The following is a 15710-nucleotide window of genomic DNA, read 5'->3' as shown; positions in this document are numbered from 1 at the left end:
TGCACATTCATAACATTATTACATGAACATTTCTTTAGTTCTTTCATTCTTGTGATTACCAAATTATTTTTAATATTTCATTAAATTTAAATGTAGTGTATTAATTTCCCTCTTTTCTCAATCTAATTATCACCAGACATATAAGAGATATATAAATCTGCACTGACATTAAGAACTAAAATACAACTGAATACAAGGTTAAAATCTGTCTTTGAACTCTTTAAGACTGAAAAAGAAAAAAAAATTAACGATCATAATGCCTAGTTTTAGTATCAAACTAAATTGAATACATGCATAATACTAAAAATAAAATTTTGAATGATTATAAAGCATTAAGTTAAAAACTTCAAATATTTATACTAGAATGCTGTTAGTGACGAACAATAGCCTGATTTCTCAAGAAATCTTTTACAGATACCTAAAGGACTTGTTTTATCATTTTTTAAATATTTTATTGAAACACAGTAACGAAGTTGTTCATGACTGAGTTTCAGTTCTACAATGTTCCAACACTCATGCTTTCACCAGTGCACATTATTGCCACCAGCTTCCCTCCCTCTCCCCAGCCTGCTGCTATGACAGGCACTTTTCTTTTCCTTCTCCTCCTCCCATTTTCCTTTCAGGCACAGTGGTTTGCAATACTGGTACTGAAAAGGTACCATGCACATCAGTTTATCTCCTTTCAGCACTCAGTTTCTGTCCAGTGATCATTTCTAATGATCTCTGACACAGTGATCCCTTCTCTGTCCTAACTGCACTCCAGCTCCCCATTTGCGGTAAACTTCAGACCATGGACCAATACTCCTGGCCCTTCTTTCCACTGTCATTGGGTTTTATTCACATTCTCTGGTTTCTTTTTGTATATCCTGCAAATGAATGCATCATTCTCTTTGTCACTTTTCTGCTGTCTGACAGAACTCAGAATGAAACTCTCCATGTCCCTCCAAGTATAAATAATTCTCATAACTTCATTTTGCCTAACGACTGCATAGTATTCCATTATATAGATATGCCATGGTTTCTTTATTCATTCCTCTGTTCTCAGGCACTCGGGTTGTTTCCACGTTGTTGTGAACAGTGCTGCAATAACATTGGAAGGCAGATTGTGTTTCTGCTGTGTGTTTTTAGGCCCCAGGACATATTCCCAGAAGTGGTATTAATGGGTCAAATGGGAGCTGAATTTCTAGTTTTTTGAGGAATGTCCATATTGTTTTCCAAAAAGGCTGGACCAGTCAGCATTCCCCAGCAACAATCAAGGAGAGACCCTTTTTTCCAACATCCACACCAGCACTGGTTGTTCTTCTTTTGGATGTGGGCCAGTCCCTGTGGTGTGAGATGATTATTTCACTGTCGTTTTGATCTCCCTGATGATTAGTGATATTGTCACTGTCACTGTCACTGTCCTCCCGTTGTTCATCGATTTGCTCGAGCAGGCCCAGTTACTTCTCCATCGTGAGACTTGTTGTTACTGTGTTTGGCATATCAAATACGTCACGGGTAGCTTGCCAGGCTCTGCCGTGCGGGCGAGATACTCTCGGTAGCTTGCGGGGCTCTCCGAGAGAGGTGGAGGAATCAAACTTGGGTCGGCCATGTTGGACACTTGCAAGCCCCTACCCGCTGCGCTATCGCTCCAGCCCTAAAGAGTATGTTTTCATGTGCCTTTTGGCCATTTAAATTTCTTCTTTGAGGAAGTTTCTGTTAATTTTTTCACCCCATTTTTTGATGATATTGAATGCATTTTTTCTTGTAAATTTCTACCAGTATCTTGTACATTTTTTATGTTAACTCCTAATCAGAAGGGCAATGGGTGAATAACCTTTCCCAATCCATAGACTGTCTTTGTAACCTGTCACTGTTTCTTTTGAGGTGTGGAAGCTTCTTAGTTTAATGCAGTCCCATTTGTTAATCTTGCTTCTACTTGCTTGGTCATTGGTGCCTCATCTTTGAAGTTACCTTTGTCTTCAACATGATGAAGGGTTTTACCTACATTTTCTTCCATGTACCTTATGGAATTGGATCTGATGTGAATGTCTTTAATCCATTTTGATCTTACTCTTTTGCATGGTGTTAGATAGAGGTCTGAGTCCTTTTTTTTTTTCATATAGCTATTCAGTTTTTCCAGCACCACTTGTTGAAGAGGCTTTCCTTGCTCCATGTCATATTTCTTGCTCCCTTATCAAAGATTAATTGATAATACATTAGACAGTTTGTGTCGGGATACTCAACTTTATTCTACTGGTGTGTGAGTCTGTCCTTATTCCAATATCAAGCTGTTTTAGTTACTACTACTTTGTAGTACAATTTGAAGCTGGAGAAAGTGACTCCCATCTTTTTTCCCCAAGGACTATGTTAGCTAGGGGAGGGTTGGGGTAATTGTTCCATATGAATTTTAAAATGTTTGATCTATTCCTTCTAAAAATGAGTACCCTTATAGGGACTGCATTGAGTCTGTATGATGCCTTGGGGAGTATTGACATTTTAATGATACCAATCCTCCCAATCCATGAGCAACAAATCTGTTTCTATTTCTTCATGTCCTCTTTTTTATTTTTGAACTAGTTTTATAATTTTCTTTGTACAGATCCTTCACCTCTTTAATTAAGCTGATTTCAAGGTACATGATTTTCTGAGGCAGAACTGTGAATGGAACTTTTTTTAAAAAATATTTCTTCTATTTCATTATTTGCATAAAAGAAAGAATGGCTTTCTTTTATGCAAATAATGGACTTTTGCATATTAATTTTTATAAACTGTCATATAAATCTATTGTTTTCAGGAGCTTTCTGAAGTGTCTTTAGGATTTCTAAGTATAGTATCATGTCATCTACAAATTGTCAGAGCTTGACTTCTTCCTTTCTTATCTGAATGTCCTTGATATCTTTTCCTTGCCTAACTGCTATAGCAAGTACTTCCAGAACTATACTGAATAGAAGTGGCAACACTAGAAATGTTGTTCTGTGCCTTATCTTAGAGGGAAGTCTTTTAGTTTTTGCCCACTGATTATAGTGTTTGTTGTGGAATGTGGCAGACGGCCGTGACTATACTGAGGAAAGTTCCTCAATTCACATTTTGTTGAGTTTTAGTTATGAATGGGTGCTGGAGCTTATCAAATACTTTCTTTGCATCTATTGATACAAGCATATAGTTTCTATTTTTTCTTTTATTTATATCATGCATTATGTTGATTGACTTGTATATGTTAAACCATCTTGCATTTCCAGGATTTTACTGGTCGTGGAGTATGATCTTTTTGATGATCTATTGGATTTTATTTGCTTATGATTTTGTTGAGGATCTTTGCATCTGTGCTCACCAAGGATATTGGCTAGTGATTCTCTGTTTTTGTTTTTGTCTGCTTTTAATAGTAGGGCAATGATTATTTCATAGAAACTGTTAGGGAATATTTTTGTTTGCTTAATTTCCTTTATGAGCCTGAAATGACTAGCAGAACGTCCTCTTTAAAGGTTTGAAGCAACTCACTAGTGAATTATCTATGTCTGGGATTTTTGTTGGGGGGAAGGCTTTTGATTATCATTCCAATTTCCTTGATAGTGACAATTTGTTCAGGTATTCCAAAATCATCTTGGATCAGTCTTGGGAGGATATAGGAATCTAGGAATTCACACATTTCTTCAGGGTTCTCTCGTTCCATGGCATAAAGACTCTAAAGTAATCTTTGATGATTCTTTGAATTTCTATGGTGTATGTTGTGATGTCCCCTATTTCATTTCTAATTCGGTTTCTAAGGGTTTTGTCTGTCTCTTACTCTGAGTCTTGCTACTGGTTTATTTATCTTGTTTATTTTTTCAAAGAAGCAGCTCTTGGTTTCATTAATCTTTCAGATTGCTTTCTAGGGATTCGAGATCATCAATTTCTGCTCTAAGTTTTTTTATTTTCTGCCTCCTGGCTGGTTAGGGTTTCTTTTGTTGGCCATTTTCCAGTTTCTTGAGTTGTACAATCAAATTACTTATGTGGGCGCTTTCTTCCTTTTTCATGAATACTTGCATAGAATAAACTTTTAACACTGTTTTTGCTGTCAGACGCGTTATCCATTGCGCATCTCACAAATTCTGGTAGGTAGTGTCTTCCTTTTAATTTGTTTCCATTAATCTTTTAAGTTCCTTTTTGACTTCCTCTCTGAACCACTGGTTGTTCAGTAACAAGTTATTTAATTTCCAGGTGTCTGAGTTGCTCCTCCATTTCTGTTTGTGATTAACTTCTACTCTTAGTGCATCATGATCTGAGAAAATAGTTGATAATGATCTATGCTCTTAGTAGAGGTATGCTTTGTGTCCCAGCATGTGGCCTATCTTGGAGAATGTCCTATGTGCAGTGGAGAAGAATGCATTCAGACTTTCGAGAATACAAGGTCACATATATATATGTATATTTATTTATATATAGATATAAATAGATGAGCTGGAGCGATAGCATAGCAGGTAGGGCATTTGCCTTGCACGCTGCTGACATGGCCGACCCGAGTTCGATTCCTCCGTCCCTCTCTAGAGCCCGGCAAGCTACCAAGAGTATCTCTCCCGCATGGCAAAGCCTGGCAAGCTACCCGTGACGTATTTGTTATGCCAAACACAGTAACAAGTCTCACAATGTTATTGGGCCCGCTCAAGCAAATCGATGAACAATGGGAGGACAGTGCTACAGTGATATATAGATATACATAATATATAGTATATATACATAACGTACATATGTACGTACGTCTGTATGCATTTATGTATACTAACCCCCTCTCTTCCACTTCTTCCCTCAAAGTATTTTCTTGCTGAGCTTTAGTCTAGTGGATCTAAAGAGGTGACAAAGCAGTGTTGAAATCTCAAACTACTATTGTGTTGTTATCACAACAGTTGTGTTGTCTTTCCTCAAGTCTAATAGCAGTTGTTTTAAGTATTTTGCTTGTCCCTCATTAGGTCATTAGGTGCATATATGTCTATGAGCTTGAGTTCCCCTTGATATACAGATCCACTGATGATTAAGAAATGATGCTGATCATTAAGAAATGACCTTCACTGTATCTTATAATCTTCATTCTGAAGTTTGTCATTTTCTGAGGAGGTTTTACCTTGAAGAATTGTCTTCCAACCTTTGACTTTGAGATTGCATTTGCTCTAACTGTTCATATGTGTTCCTTGCATGCAAAAGAATGTTGGGTTCAATTGTCAAATCTATTCTGCCACTCTGTGTCTCTTAATTGGTGCAGTTAGTCCATTAACTTTGAGATTATTAAGTTTTTTTGCCATCTTTTTGTCAAGAGTTTGGCATGCTTTTGGGGCTTGTCTTGTCTTAAAGTAGCCTGTTAAATTCTTTGTATAACAATGGTTCTGAACCTATGAAGTGTATGAGTTGTTTCTCTGTGAAGTGTGTATTGTTCCTTCAAATCTGAATGATAGTCTAGCTGAGTTAAGTATTCTTTAAGAAGGATTCACTTCATTAAGTTTGTTCACTATATCCCACCACTGTTTTCAGGCCCAGAGGGATTCATTTGATTAGTATGCTGCATAACTTAATGATGCTACTTTATATATAATTTTCTTCTTTGATCTTGCTGTTTTCAGCTTTCTGTCTCTATCTATGGTTCTCATCTTTCTGGTTGGGATGTGTCTCGGGAATAATTTTATTTGAATTCTTTTTAGCTGGTACCCTTCAGACCTCCTGGATCTGCACTCTTCAGCTCTGGAAACTTCTCAGCAATGATGACTTTGACTGTTGCTTCTTTATCAGAGTTGTCTTCCTGCCCTCTGTGACACCAATGATTCTCATGCTGTTCCTCCTGCATTCATCCCCATGTTCTTTTGTCACCCGTTGGTTTATTTTGAGGTATCTTTTCCATCTTTTGCTGTTTCTCAGCTCTGTCATTTTCCTCATTTCTGCTCTCATACCCTCTTGTGTTTTACTGGAAATCTATTTCACTGTGTTTTTGAACTACTTATACATCCTCAACAATTTCTGTTTACATTCCTTATCAGAGATGTTATATAGCTCACTATTACTTGTAGAGACTTCTGGGATAGCATCTTCACTCACTATATTTGGTGAGTTCTGTGTTGCTTTCCCATGGTGACCTTTATAGTCTGGTGTTGTATCTTGTATGCTGTTGAATGGTTCGGTGGCTACAGTCAGGATGTCTTTGTATGTTTACCATGAGTTATAAAGAAGCAAAGAAATGTGCAGCCTGGAGAGTAGCTGAGTGGTCATCCTCTTTGAGAGGATGGGAGATTCCTGACTTGGTGGGCAAAATGACAATCCTGGAGAAAAGTACGACCCCTGATACCAATGGCCATGCTCAGTTTCCTGGGACCAGGCAAATGACTCCTTTTAAAACTTGTAAAAAGTTACTCTCTTTTTTTCTTTTGTAAAGATAGGTATATGATATTTATAAACATTTACAAAAAAACTACATATAATATATATGTACATATATATATACACAAATAGCATTAAAAGCCACTAAGAAGAATGACAAATATAAATACATACAAACAGCATTAAAAGTTCAGCTTACAAAATCAATGTTCCTTCTAAGGAACAATAGAATTTAATTCATATTTTGGGATGTATTAGTTTGCTAAACAACTTCAAATATTAATGATGCATCTTATGTAAATATCTGCAACTGTCCCAATTTTATATAAAAATATAAGCTTCAATGAACTTAATGAAATTAAAAATCTTCTGAAAATTATGCCCATAAAATCTGTAGTGAATGAAACAGAAACAGAAATAGAGCAAAGGATAAGGAGAGGGTTACAAGGATGAAGCTAACAGTTTTAGGTACTAGGGATGTCACACTTCATGAATATAGTCAGTTGGACTGAGTCACACACTTTAAATGAGTTAAAATGGTATATTTGTTAATTTTATCTCAATCACTTTTTAACTCAAAAATTAGACCTGCCTTGTACATGGCTGGTCCCTCATACCACATATGTTCCCTCAAGCACCCACTGCCAGGATTAACCCGGCCAGAGCCAGTAGTGAACACAGCCAGGTCTGGCCCAAGAACAAAATAAAAAAAAAACTTAGGACAATTAAACAAATACTTTAGTAGTATCTTTAAATTCTTCTTTTACTACATTTTTTACTTTTATGGCTAAAGATTTCTATATACTTTTCGAAATTCATTTAATACTTGGTATAGTTCCAAATATCCTACCTTCTTTGCTGTAGAAGAGGGTTCCTTTTTCATACTTCGTAGTAAAAACTCTGGCATGTTATTTTCAATATCTTCACGAGTTCCTTTTTTATGCAAAACTGCAGCCAAAAATGAAATGACCTGGGTAAAAAGGAAACATCTTCAATGTTGCTCTGTGTGATATTTCATGATGGGCAAACTTAAATTGCTTACATTAAACTACAAAATAGTAATAATTAAAATGTCTAAATTAATTTGTCATGGAGGAAACATTACACTATCATTTGTTATTTTAATTTGTAACAAAAGGATTATATTTGTGTGTTACCCTTGAATGCAGTTTAAAAATTTTCTGACATTGACATATATATGTGAATTATTTCATGTAAATTTTATTTTTTATTTTGGGGCTACACCTGGCAGTGCTCAGGGGTTACTACTGGCTCTCGGCTCAGGAGACCACATGGGGTGGTAGGAATTGAACAAGGAATGCTCACATGCAAGGAAAGTAACCCATCCACTGTACTAACTCTTTGGCCCAGTCACATTGACATTTTTGTGATGATAAAAGTCTACCAAATCATTGAAATCTTTTTCAATTACATCAGTTATTACCATTTTATGTTTTGATCCATGGAAGGTATTGCTTCGTATTCTTTACTAGTACAACCTACATATTTTTAACAAATTAAATTCCTTAACTGGGTAGTATTTGGCTTATAAAGTTGTGCGATTATTTTTATCCAGTATACAACTGGAATAAAAAATATTTTTTTTAATATGGACTGTAGCACTGCACTGTCCTCCCATTGTTCATCGATTTGCTCAAGCGGGCCCAGTAACGTCTCCATTGTGAGATTTGTTGTTACTGTGTTTGGCATATCAAATATGCCACGGTAGCTTGCCAGGATTTGCTGAGCTGGTGAGATACTCTCAGTAGCTTGCTGGGCTCTCCAAGAGGGGCAGAGGAATCGAAACTGGCTTGGCTGGGCCTGCCACGCGCAAGGCAAACGCCCTACCGCTGTGCTATTGCTCCAGCCCCTGCTAAGATTACTTATTATTATGCACATAATTTTGAGTAAATTACTCTACAAATCTCAACTGAGAAATACAGATACTAAGAAAATATAAACTTACATAATGAAGAACAAAAAATTAATAAATTGAACTTCAGTTCAAATTTCAATCGTTGGGGCTGGAGCAATAGCACTGCGGGTAGGGCGTTTGCTTTGCATGCAGCCAACCCGGGTTCGATTCCCAGCATCCCATATGGTCCCCTGAGCACCGCCAGGGGTGATTCCTGAGTGCAGAGCCAGGAGTAACCCCTGTGCATCGCTGGGTGTGATGGGTGTGACCCAAAAAGCAAAAAAAAAAAAACAAAAAAAAATTTCAATCGTCAGTTGTTTGGCACCTACATACACTTGGACCAGTTAACGTTTTTAAATGATTAAAATTGTGCAAAAATTTGAGTGTAGCCAAAATATATATAATCAGAATTGTTTGGGGAATAGAGAATGAATATTCAAAGCATCTGTATAAGGGAAAAACTTTGGTCATTACTTCAGAGAAATAAAATGTATAATTATACTAAAAAATGTAATATGGATACAGATAACTATAATCTGAATCTTAAAGATTAGAAGAATATTAATGGTGCAGAACTATTTGAATAGGTGGTATAAAAATATTAATAACTTATTTTGGAAAGCAAGTCTTAGGTTCCAGGATCCATTAGGAACATCAAAACCAAAAAAGAAAATTATTAAGTCTCTGAGTGCGTAGATAAATGGCAACACTTGGGATTAAAAACAAAAACTCAAGCTTTAAAGCAGCCAGAAAAGAAGGGCTGGAAGGTAATCTGTACAATTAACTACCTTTTAAAGCAACAATTAGGCAAATAACTTATGCTGTGGCAAATAAATAAACATAAAGGAAAATCCTGAACAGCAGGATACTTACATGATGTTAAAGAAATAAAAAATTTAAAAAAAATGCAACCTAGTCTTATGCCTAGCTAAAAATAACAAAGGAAGAATATATGGTCGGGAACTCAAGGACAGCCCAGGCAGTGAAGTGCTTGCTATGCACATGGTGTATCCTGGTTCAATCCCTGGCACCATGTCCCTAACACTGCTAGGGGTGATCATTGAACGCAGAGCACTCAACTGCCCTACCCCCACAGAAAAAGAAAAAGAATTAAGGTGAAGATCTTTTTTGATACTTAAGAAACACACTGAAAGAAATAAATAAAAAGTATATAAAAATATGTATAAAGAGTGGTTTCAGGAGCTGGAATGATAGCACAGCAGGTAGGGCGTTTGCCTTGCACACGGCTGACCCGGGTTCGATTCCCAGCATCCCATACGGTCCCCTGAGCACCGCCAGGGGTAATTCCTGAGTGCAGAACCAGGAGTAACCCCTGTGCATCGCCAGGTGTGACTCAAAAAGCAGGAAAAAAAAAACAAAAAAAGAGTGGTTTTAGTCACAGAAAAATGTTACAGACTGTGATAAAGGCAAACATTAAAACCAACAAAAGAGCAATATACAGAAAAACATAACTATACCAACATCAAATAAAAAGAGATCATTGTATTATGATCAAATAAAAGAATACAAAGATATAAAAATGTATATGAGTCAGAACAGGCTCAGTGCTGTAACAATATTCTAGGTTCTTATGTCACACAAAGGAAATCAAGGTACCAATCTCTAATGGATTTTGATAAATCAAGGAAGTTTGGAGTAAAAACTAGAAAATTATGAAAAAAATGTGTGCCACAACCAATCAGTTAAGATATAATATAATCAGATAGAGATACCTCTGGACCCCGTACCAGGCTGTCTTATCCAAGGCAACACACAAGGGGGTGGGCCTCCCCGCTCTAACAGAGCAGCAGCAGCTGAAAACCATCAGAACTCAATTGCTGCTATGCTCCTGACCTATCGCTCTCCATGGGCCAGGACGAGCCTCATCCATGAGTGAATCTGTTGAAAGGTCCAGGTATGTGGGACTTGTGACTGAAATCTCCAGGCTCAAATGGAATGCGGAATGGGTAACCACCTCCCATCTCCCTGTGTTTCTGGTATTCTGGCAGTCACATCAGAAACTGCCTCGAGTGGCATGTAAGCTCATTAATGGCCATGATCCAGAGACTCACAAACAAATCTCTTGGAAGAGAGCAACAAAGAAAAATAATGCCTCTGGACCCCAAAGTGACTATCCAGTTAAAAACTTAACTCTAGCTCTATCAACTCTAGCTGTATTTAAAATTTTAGAATATCCTAGAGCAACACCTCATACTCTACACCACTGATGTACCAAGAGCAGTACACCACATCTGTATGCAACGCATAAGAACATGTTAGTAATCTCTTACGTAAGGGCTTAATAGCTCAAGGGTGAAATACAACAATCTTCACTTTCCTCTAAAGAAAATTTTGTAGATTATTTTTAGTGGATTACTCACAACAAGCAATACAAAATAAATTATTTAGATCCTGCTTTGGGGGCAGGGTTTGGGGTTGGGTGGAAACATTCGAAATATGGTGGTGGGTAGGTGTAATGATTGTGGGATTGGTGCTGGAATATTAAATGTAACAAATTATTGTGAACTTTAGAAAAATAAAAATATTAAAAAATAGATACAATAGAACTAGAGAGGCTATCAAAAATAAATACAAATGAGAAAAATCAACAGAAAATACGGGATGAAACCAAAAGCAAATAGACAGATTTTAATCCAAACATATTACAGAATGCATCACATGGAAATGCTCTAATTGATTGTACTAATTAAAAGAAAAAGATGTTCAGAAACACAAAATATGGGCTGGAGCGATAGCACAGCGGGTAGGGCGTTCGCCTTACAAGCGGCCAATATGGCCGACCCGAGTTCGATTCCTCCGCCCCTCTCGGAGAGCCCGGCAAGCTACCGAGAGTATTCGATATGCCAGACACAGTAACAACAAAGTCTCCAATGGAGATGTTACTGGCCCGCTCGAGCAAAAAATACTAAAATAAATTTTAGGAAAAAGTTTTAAAAAATAACACTGCATTCCACTGCATAATCATTGCATATTTCATGCCAATATTTTTCTGCAAGAATAGGTGGTACACAACCTTTATGTGCTGCTTCAGGGATATGTGTACTACTGAAAAAACAAAAACAAAAAAACAGTGCAAGCATTATGTGGTGGCATGTAAACAAAAGCCAAAAACAGAAAGCAGTTACAGCTACTTTTACTAATATCAGATAATGAAGACGGAGGCAAAACATTCCTCATTTTAAAAGACACAATTTCAGTTGATGCTCTTAAAAAAATTAATTCAGTCAGAATAGTTTAAATAGTTAAAGAAACAAATAGTGAAGTAGGGACTGGAGCAATAGTACAGCAGGTAGGGCGTTTGCCTTGCATGCAGCCAACCTGGGTTCGATTCCCAGCATTCCATATGGTCCCCTGAGCACCACCAGGAGTAACTACTGAGTGCAAAGCCAGAAGTAACCCCTGAGCATAGCCGGGTGTGACCCAAAAAGCCAAAGAAAAAAACATAGTGAAGTAAACAGATCATAAGCATAATGGAATATTCTGAAATTACTCAGTAAAGATAAACAAATCAGTGAAGTTGTAGAATATTTGAATTAGATGGTGAGGAAACATGGTCTAATGAACACTTGATAAAATAGTGCAGAATACTATGAAAGCTTCAGTTAAAATAAACATGAGGACTGGGGCGACAGTAAAGAGGTAGGTCATTGCCTTGCACCTGTCCGACTTGAGCTTGATCCCTGGCACCCCATGGTCCCCCACGCTCACCAGGAGTAATTCTGAGTTAAGAGCAGCAGTACGCCCTAAGCATCACTAGGTGCTGTCCCAAAACAAGAACTATTAAAATTTAAAGTACACGTGAAATACTTGACATATGTATTAAATAATGCAATGCAAAAATATTTTAAAAACCTCAATATAGTTCAACAGGGCGAAATTCATAAAGATTATGTGGTATCAGCAGAAAAAAAAAAAAGCAGTAAAAATTCCCAGATGTTCAAAGTGTAATTTGGAATAGTATTTTTGAGAACTAGTAAATATTTTTCAACTATTTCAAAACAATGAAAAAGAGAACATATCTTGAATTAAATAAGTCATAATTACATAAAGTCATGTCTCAGTTCTTAAGTACATGTTTTTTTTTGTGTGTAGGGGGGAGATTTTTAATAAGATATCCAAATATCTATCTCAAAAAAATTTAAAGGGGGTACAGCAATAGTACAGCGGGCAGGGCAGCTGCCTTGCATCTGACCAACATGGGTTCGATCCTCAACATCTCATGTGGTTCTAAGCACTACTAGGAGTAATTTCTTAGTGCAGAACCAGACCTAACTCCTGTGCATTGCTGGGTGTGCTCACCCTCACTCCCTAAAATTAAGAGTCATGTCTTCTCCCTTGTATTCCTATTTCCACACTGCAGACTTATCCTTAACCATATCTCTTTGCCTAAAATAAACTTTATTTTCTGCTCCCCACCCCTGCCACCACCAAGAAAAGGCAGTTAAAAGAAAGCACACTCAAAGATCTGGAAGTAAGGTAGAGTGTTCGAAAATCATACTCTGCATACAGAAGAGGCACAAGGTCACTCCTTGTCACTAGCTCCTCTCCCCAAAAAACAAGGGGCAACCTCTGATCAGAGTCAAAAGCAGTCCCCATGTATCATTGAATATAGCCCAAAAACAAAACAAGAAAAAAATAAAATAGGAAAATACATAAAATAAAAAGAGCACTATTAAGAACTTAATAACCAGGGCTAAGATCTCCAAGCCTGCTCGGATCGGGGCTGAGCATCCTCCATCCAGATCCTCCAAATTCCAATAGGCAGGGGTCACACCCACCAACTGGCCCCCTGGCGCCATGTGTAATCCCATCAATGGCCAAGACCCAAGAGACTATAAAACCCAGCTCCCGGAAGAGAACAGTGCAGAGTCTCCTGCCCCCACGCCTGGCTGTCCTCGCCAGGTCCCCTTAGAGGGGAGCGGGTTGAGTTTCCCCACCCCCCACCCTGACCAGGGCTTCAGCAGCCGAAGACCTCCAGAACCAGCCACCACCATGCTGAGACCACACTCCACACGCATGAAGGTACTGGCAGAGGAACAAAGGCAAGCGGGTCCCGGGGCTGAGATCTCCAAGCCTGCTAGGATCGGGGCTGAGCATCCTCCACCCAGATCCCCCAAATTCCAGTAGGCAGGGGTCACACCCACCAACTGGCTCCCTGGCGCCGTGTGTAATCCCATCAACGGCCAAGACCCAGAGACTATAAAACCCAGTTCTCAGAAGCAAGCGGCCGCATTTGCGGCCGTGTGCCACCTTATTATCTCATTCTTTCTTTGGACAAAATGGCAGGCTACTGAATGTAACGTGCCCACACGGCAGAGTCTGGCAAACTCCCCGTGGTGTGACCAATATGCCAAATACCAGTAACAATGATGGGTCTTACACTCCTAACCCTGGAAGAGCCTTTAATATGGCACTTTTTAAAAAAATCTCAGGGCTAGGATGAAGGAGACGTTACTGGGGCCTGCTCGAGGCAATCGATGAACAACAGGATGGTCAAGATCCTGATTAAGAACTTGCAAAAACCATGAACACCTAAAAAGCTGATTAAGATCAAAGGAACTTTAAGAGGCAAAAACAGATGCTGACTCACCCACTGGCCCTGCTCTACAGATTCCTGACAAAATCTCCAAGTAGATGCACACAAAATAGTTGGGATTCATGGAAACACAGTTCCCATGGCTGAAAACTCTGGGGAGCTCTCAGAAGGGAAGTGGGCCGTGTTCCTGCCCAGCCAAGCTTCAGCATTCCACCCACAAGCCCTGCGACAGTCAGGAGAAGGGCTCAGTTACACCACTTTACTGATATCCTCTGTAAATACATCAAACTGCCAAAAATTTCAGGTACCCAGTGCCCAGGCTGAGAACTCTGGGGTTTCACAGAGCGGGGTGAGAAGCCTCCCCTCCACCCCCACACTTCCAGAAGCCCCGGAAGCCACATCCACTGACCACACCATGTCAACTCATTGGCCCAGACCACAGACCCTGAAGCCTCTGGAAACCTCCTAATTCCTCAATATTGAAATTCCAGTAGGAGCACACCAAATTAAATGGGAAAGTATCATCCGTCACTGTCCTCCCATTGTTCATCGATTTTGTCGAATGGGCCCACTAACATCTCCAGTGTGAGACTTTGTTGTTACTATGTTTGGCATATCAAATATGTCATGGGTAGCTTGACAGGCTTTGCTGTGCGGGCAAGATACTCTCAGTAGCTTGCTGGGTTCTCCGAGAGGGGCAGAGGAATTGAACTCAGGTTGGCCATGTTGGCTGCGTGCAAGGAAAATGCCCTATTAGCTGTGCTTTCGCTCTAGCCCAGGGAAAGTATCATAGAAACTAACAATTCAATGCAAAAACAGTAACATAAGTTTCAACTACCAACAAGCACCTTAATTAAATTCTTGAATAAGGACTTAACACACAATCAGATATAACAATTTTCATATAAAAACTAATTTTCATACTTATGAATTTTAATATTGGAGCTTTATTATATTTACTATCAGAGCTTTATTATATTATTATAATATATTATATACATGGGCAGGAGCGATAGCACAGCAGGTAGGGCATTTGCCTTCCTAAGCGGTCAACATGGCCGACCTGAGTTTGATTCCTCCACCCCTCTCGGAGAGCCCAGCAAGCTAACAAGAGTATCTCACCTGCACGGTAAAGCCTGGAAAGTTCCCTGTGGTGTATTCAATACAATTGTCACAATGGAGACATTAGTGGGCCCACTTGAGCAAATCGATGAACAACGGAAGGACAGTGACAGTGATTATATATATGATATATTATAATATACAACATATAATAGTATATTATTATATATTACATATTATAATATTATAATGGGCCTGACCGATAGCATAGTGTGTAGAGTGTTTGCTTTGCGTGTGGCCAACCTGGGTTCGATTCCTCCACCCCTCTCAGAGAGCCTGGCAAGCTACCGAGAGTATTTTGCCCACACAGCAAAGCCTGGAAAGCTATCCATGATGTATTAGATATGCCAAAAATGGTAACAACCAGTCTCACTATGGAGACATTACTGGTGCCACTCGAGCAAATCAATGAACAATGGGAGGACAGTGCCAGTGAATATTATAATATTAGAGTTAAAATCTATTTCAACTCTAGATTTGCATCAATAGTTGTGGCTTTCATCTCTACTAAAATAAGTATTTCTTTAAAGAGGCAAATACAAAAATACATGCATAGAATATAAGAACATTGCTATGCTGTGTGAAATTTATCCAAATCTCATGAATTTGGATAAATTTCACACTTATTAATACTAACACAAGCAGAAATGTGTGTGTGTGTATATATATATATATATATATATATATAAAATTAGAAAAAACTGAAGTTCATGTAGTTGAACCAACAAAGTCAATTCAAATGCTTGAGAAATAATGACAGTCTTAAAATCTTCCACATCTTACAGAAAGAAAAAATTG

The 15710-nt window shown here is 38.4% G+C and overlaps 1 protein-coding gene across 1 annotated transcript in view; it reads right to left on the bottom strand.

Moving 5' to 3' along the window:
- The window catches only part of ERCC6L2 (ERCC excision repair 6 like 2), a 115506-nt gene that overhangs the window by 78765 nt on the left and 21031 nt on the right, over nucleotides 1-15710 (bottom strand). Inside the window, exon 3 of the mRNA XM_056126478.1 lies at nucleotides 7169-7288. Coding sequence (XP_055982453.1) covers nucleotides 7169-7288 — 120 coding nt within the window. The remainder of the gene's footprint in view (nucleotides 1-7168; nucleotides 7289-15710) is intronic.

This window comes from Sorex fumeus, unplaced genomic scaffold, assembly GCF_029834395.1.
Source record: "Sorex fumeus unplaced genomic scaffold, SorFum_2.1 ptg000063l, whole genome shotgun sequence".
In the NCBI taxonomy this organism is placed as follows: Eukaryota; Metazoa; Chordata; class Mammalia; order Eulipotyphla; family Soricidae; genus Sorex; species Sorex fumeus.
This window is presented reverse-complemented; position numbering and strand designations above follow the sequence as displayed.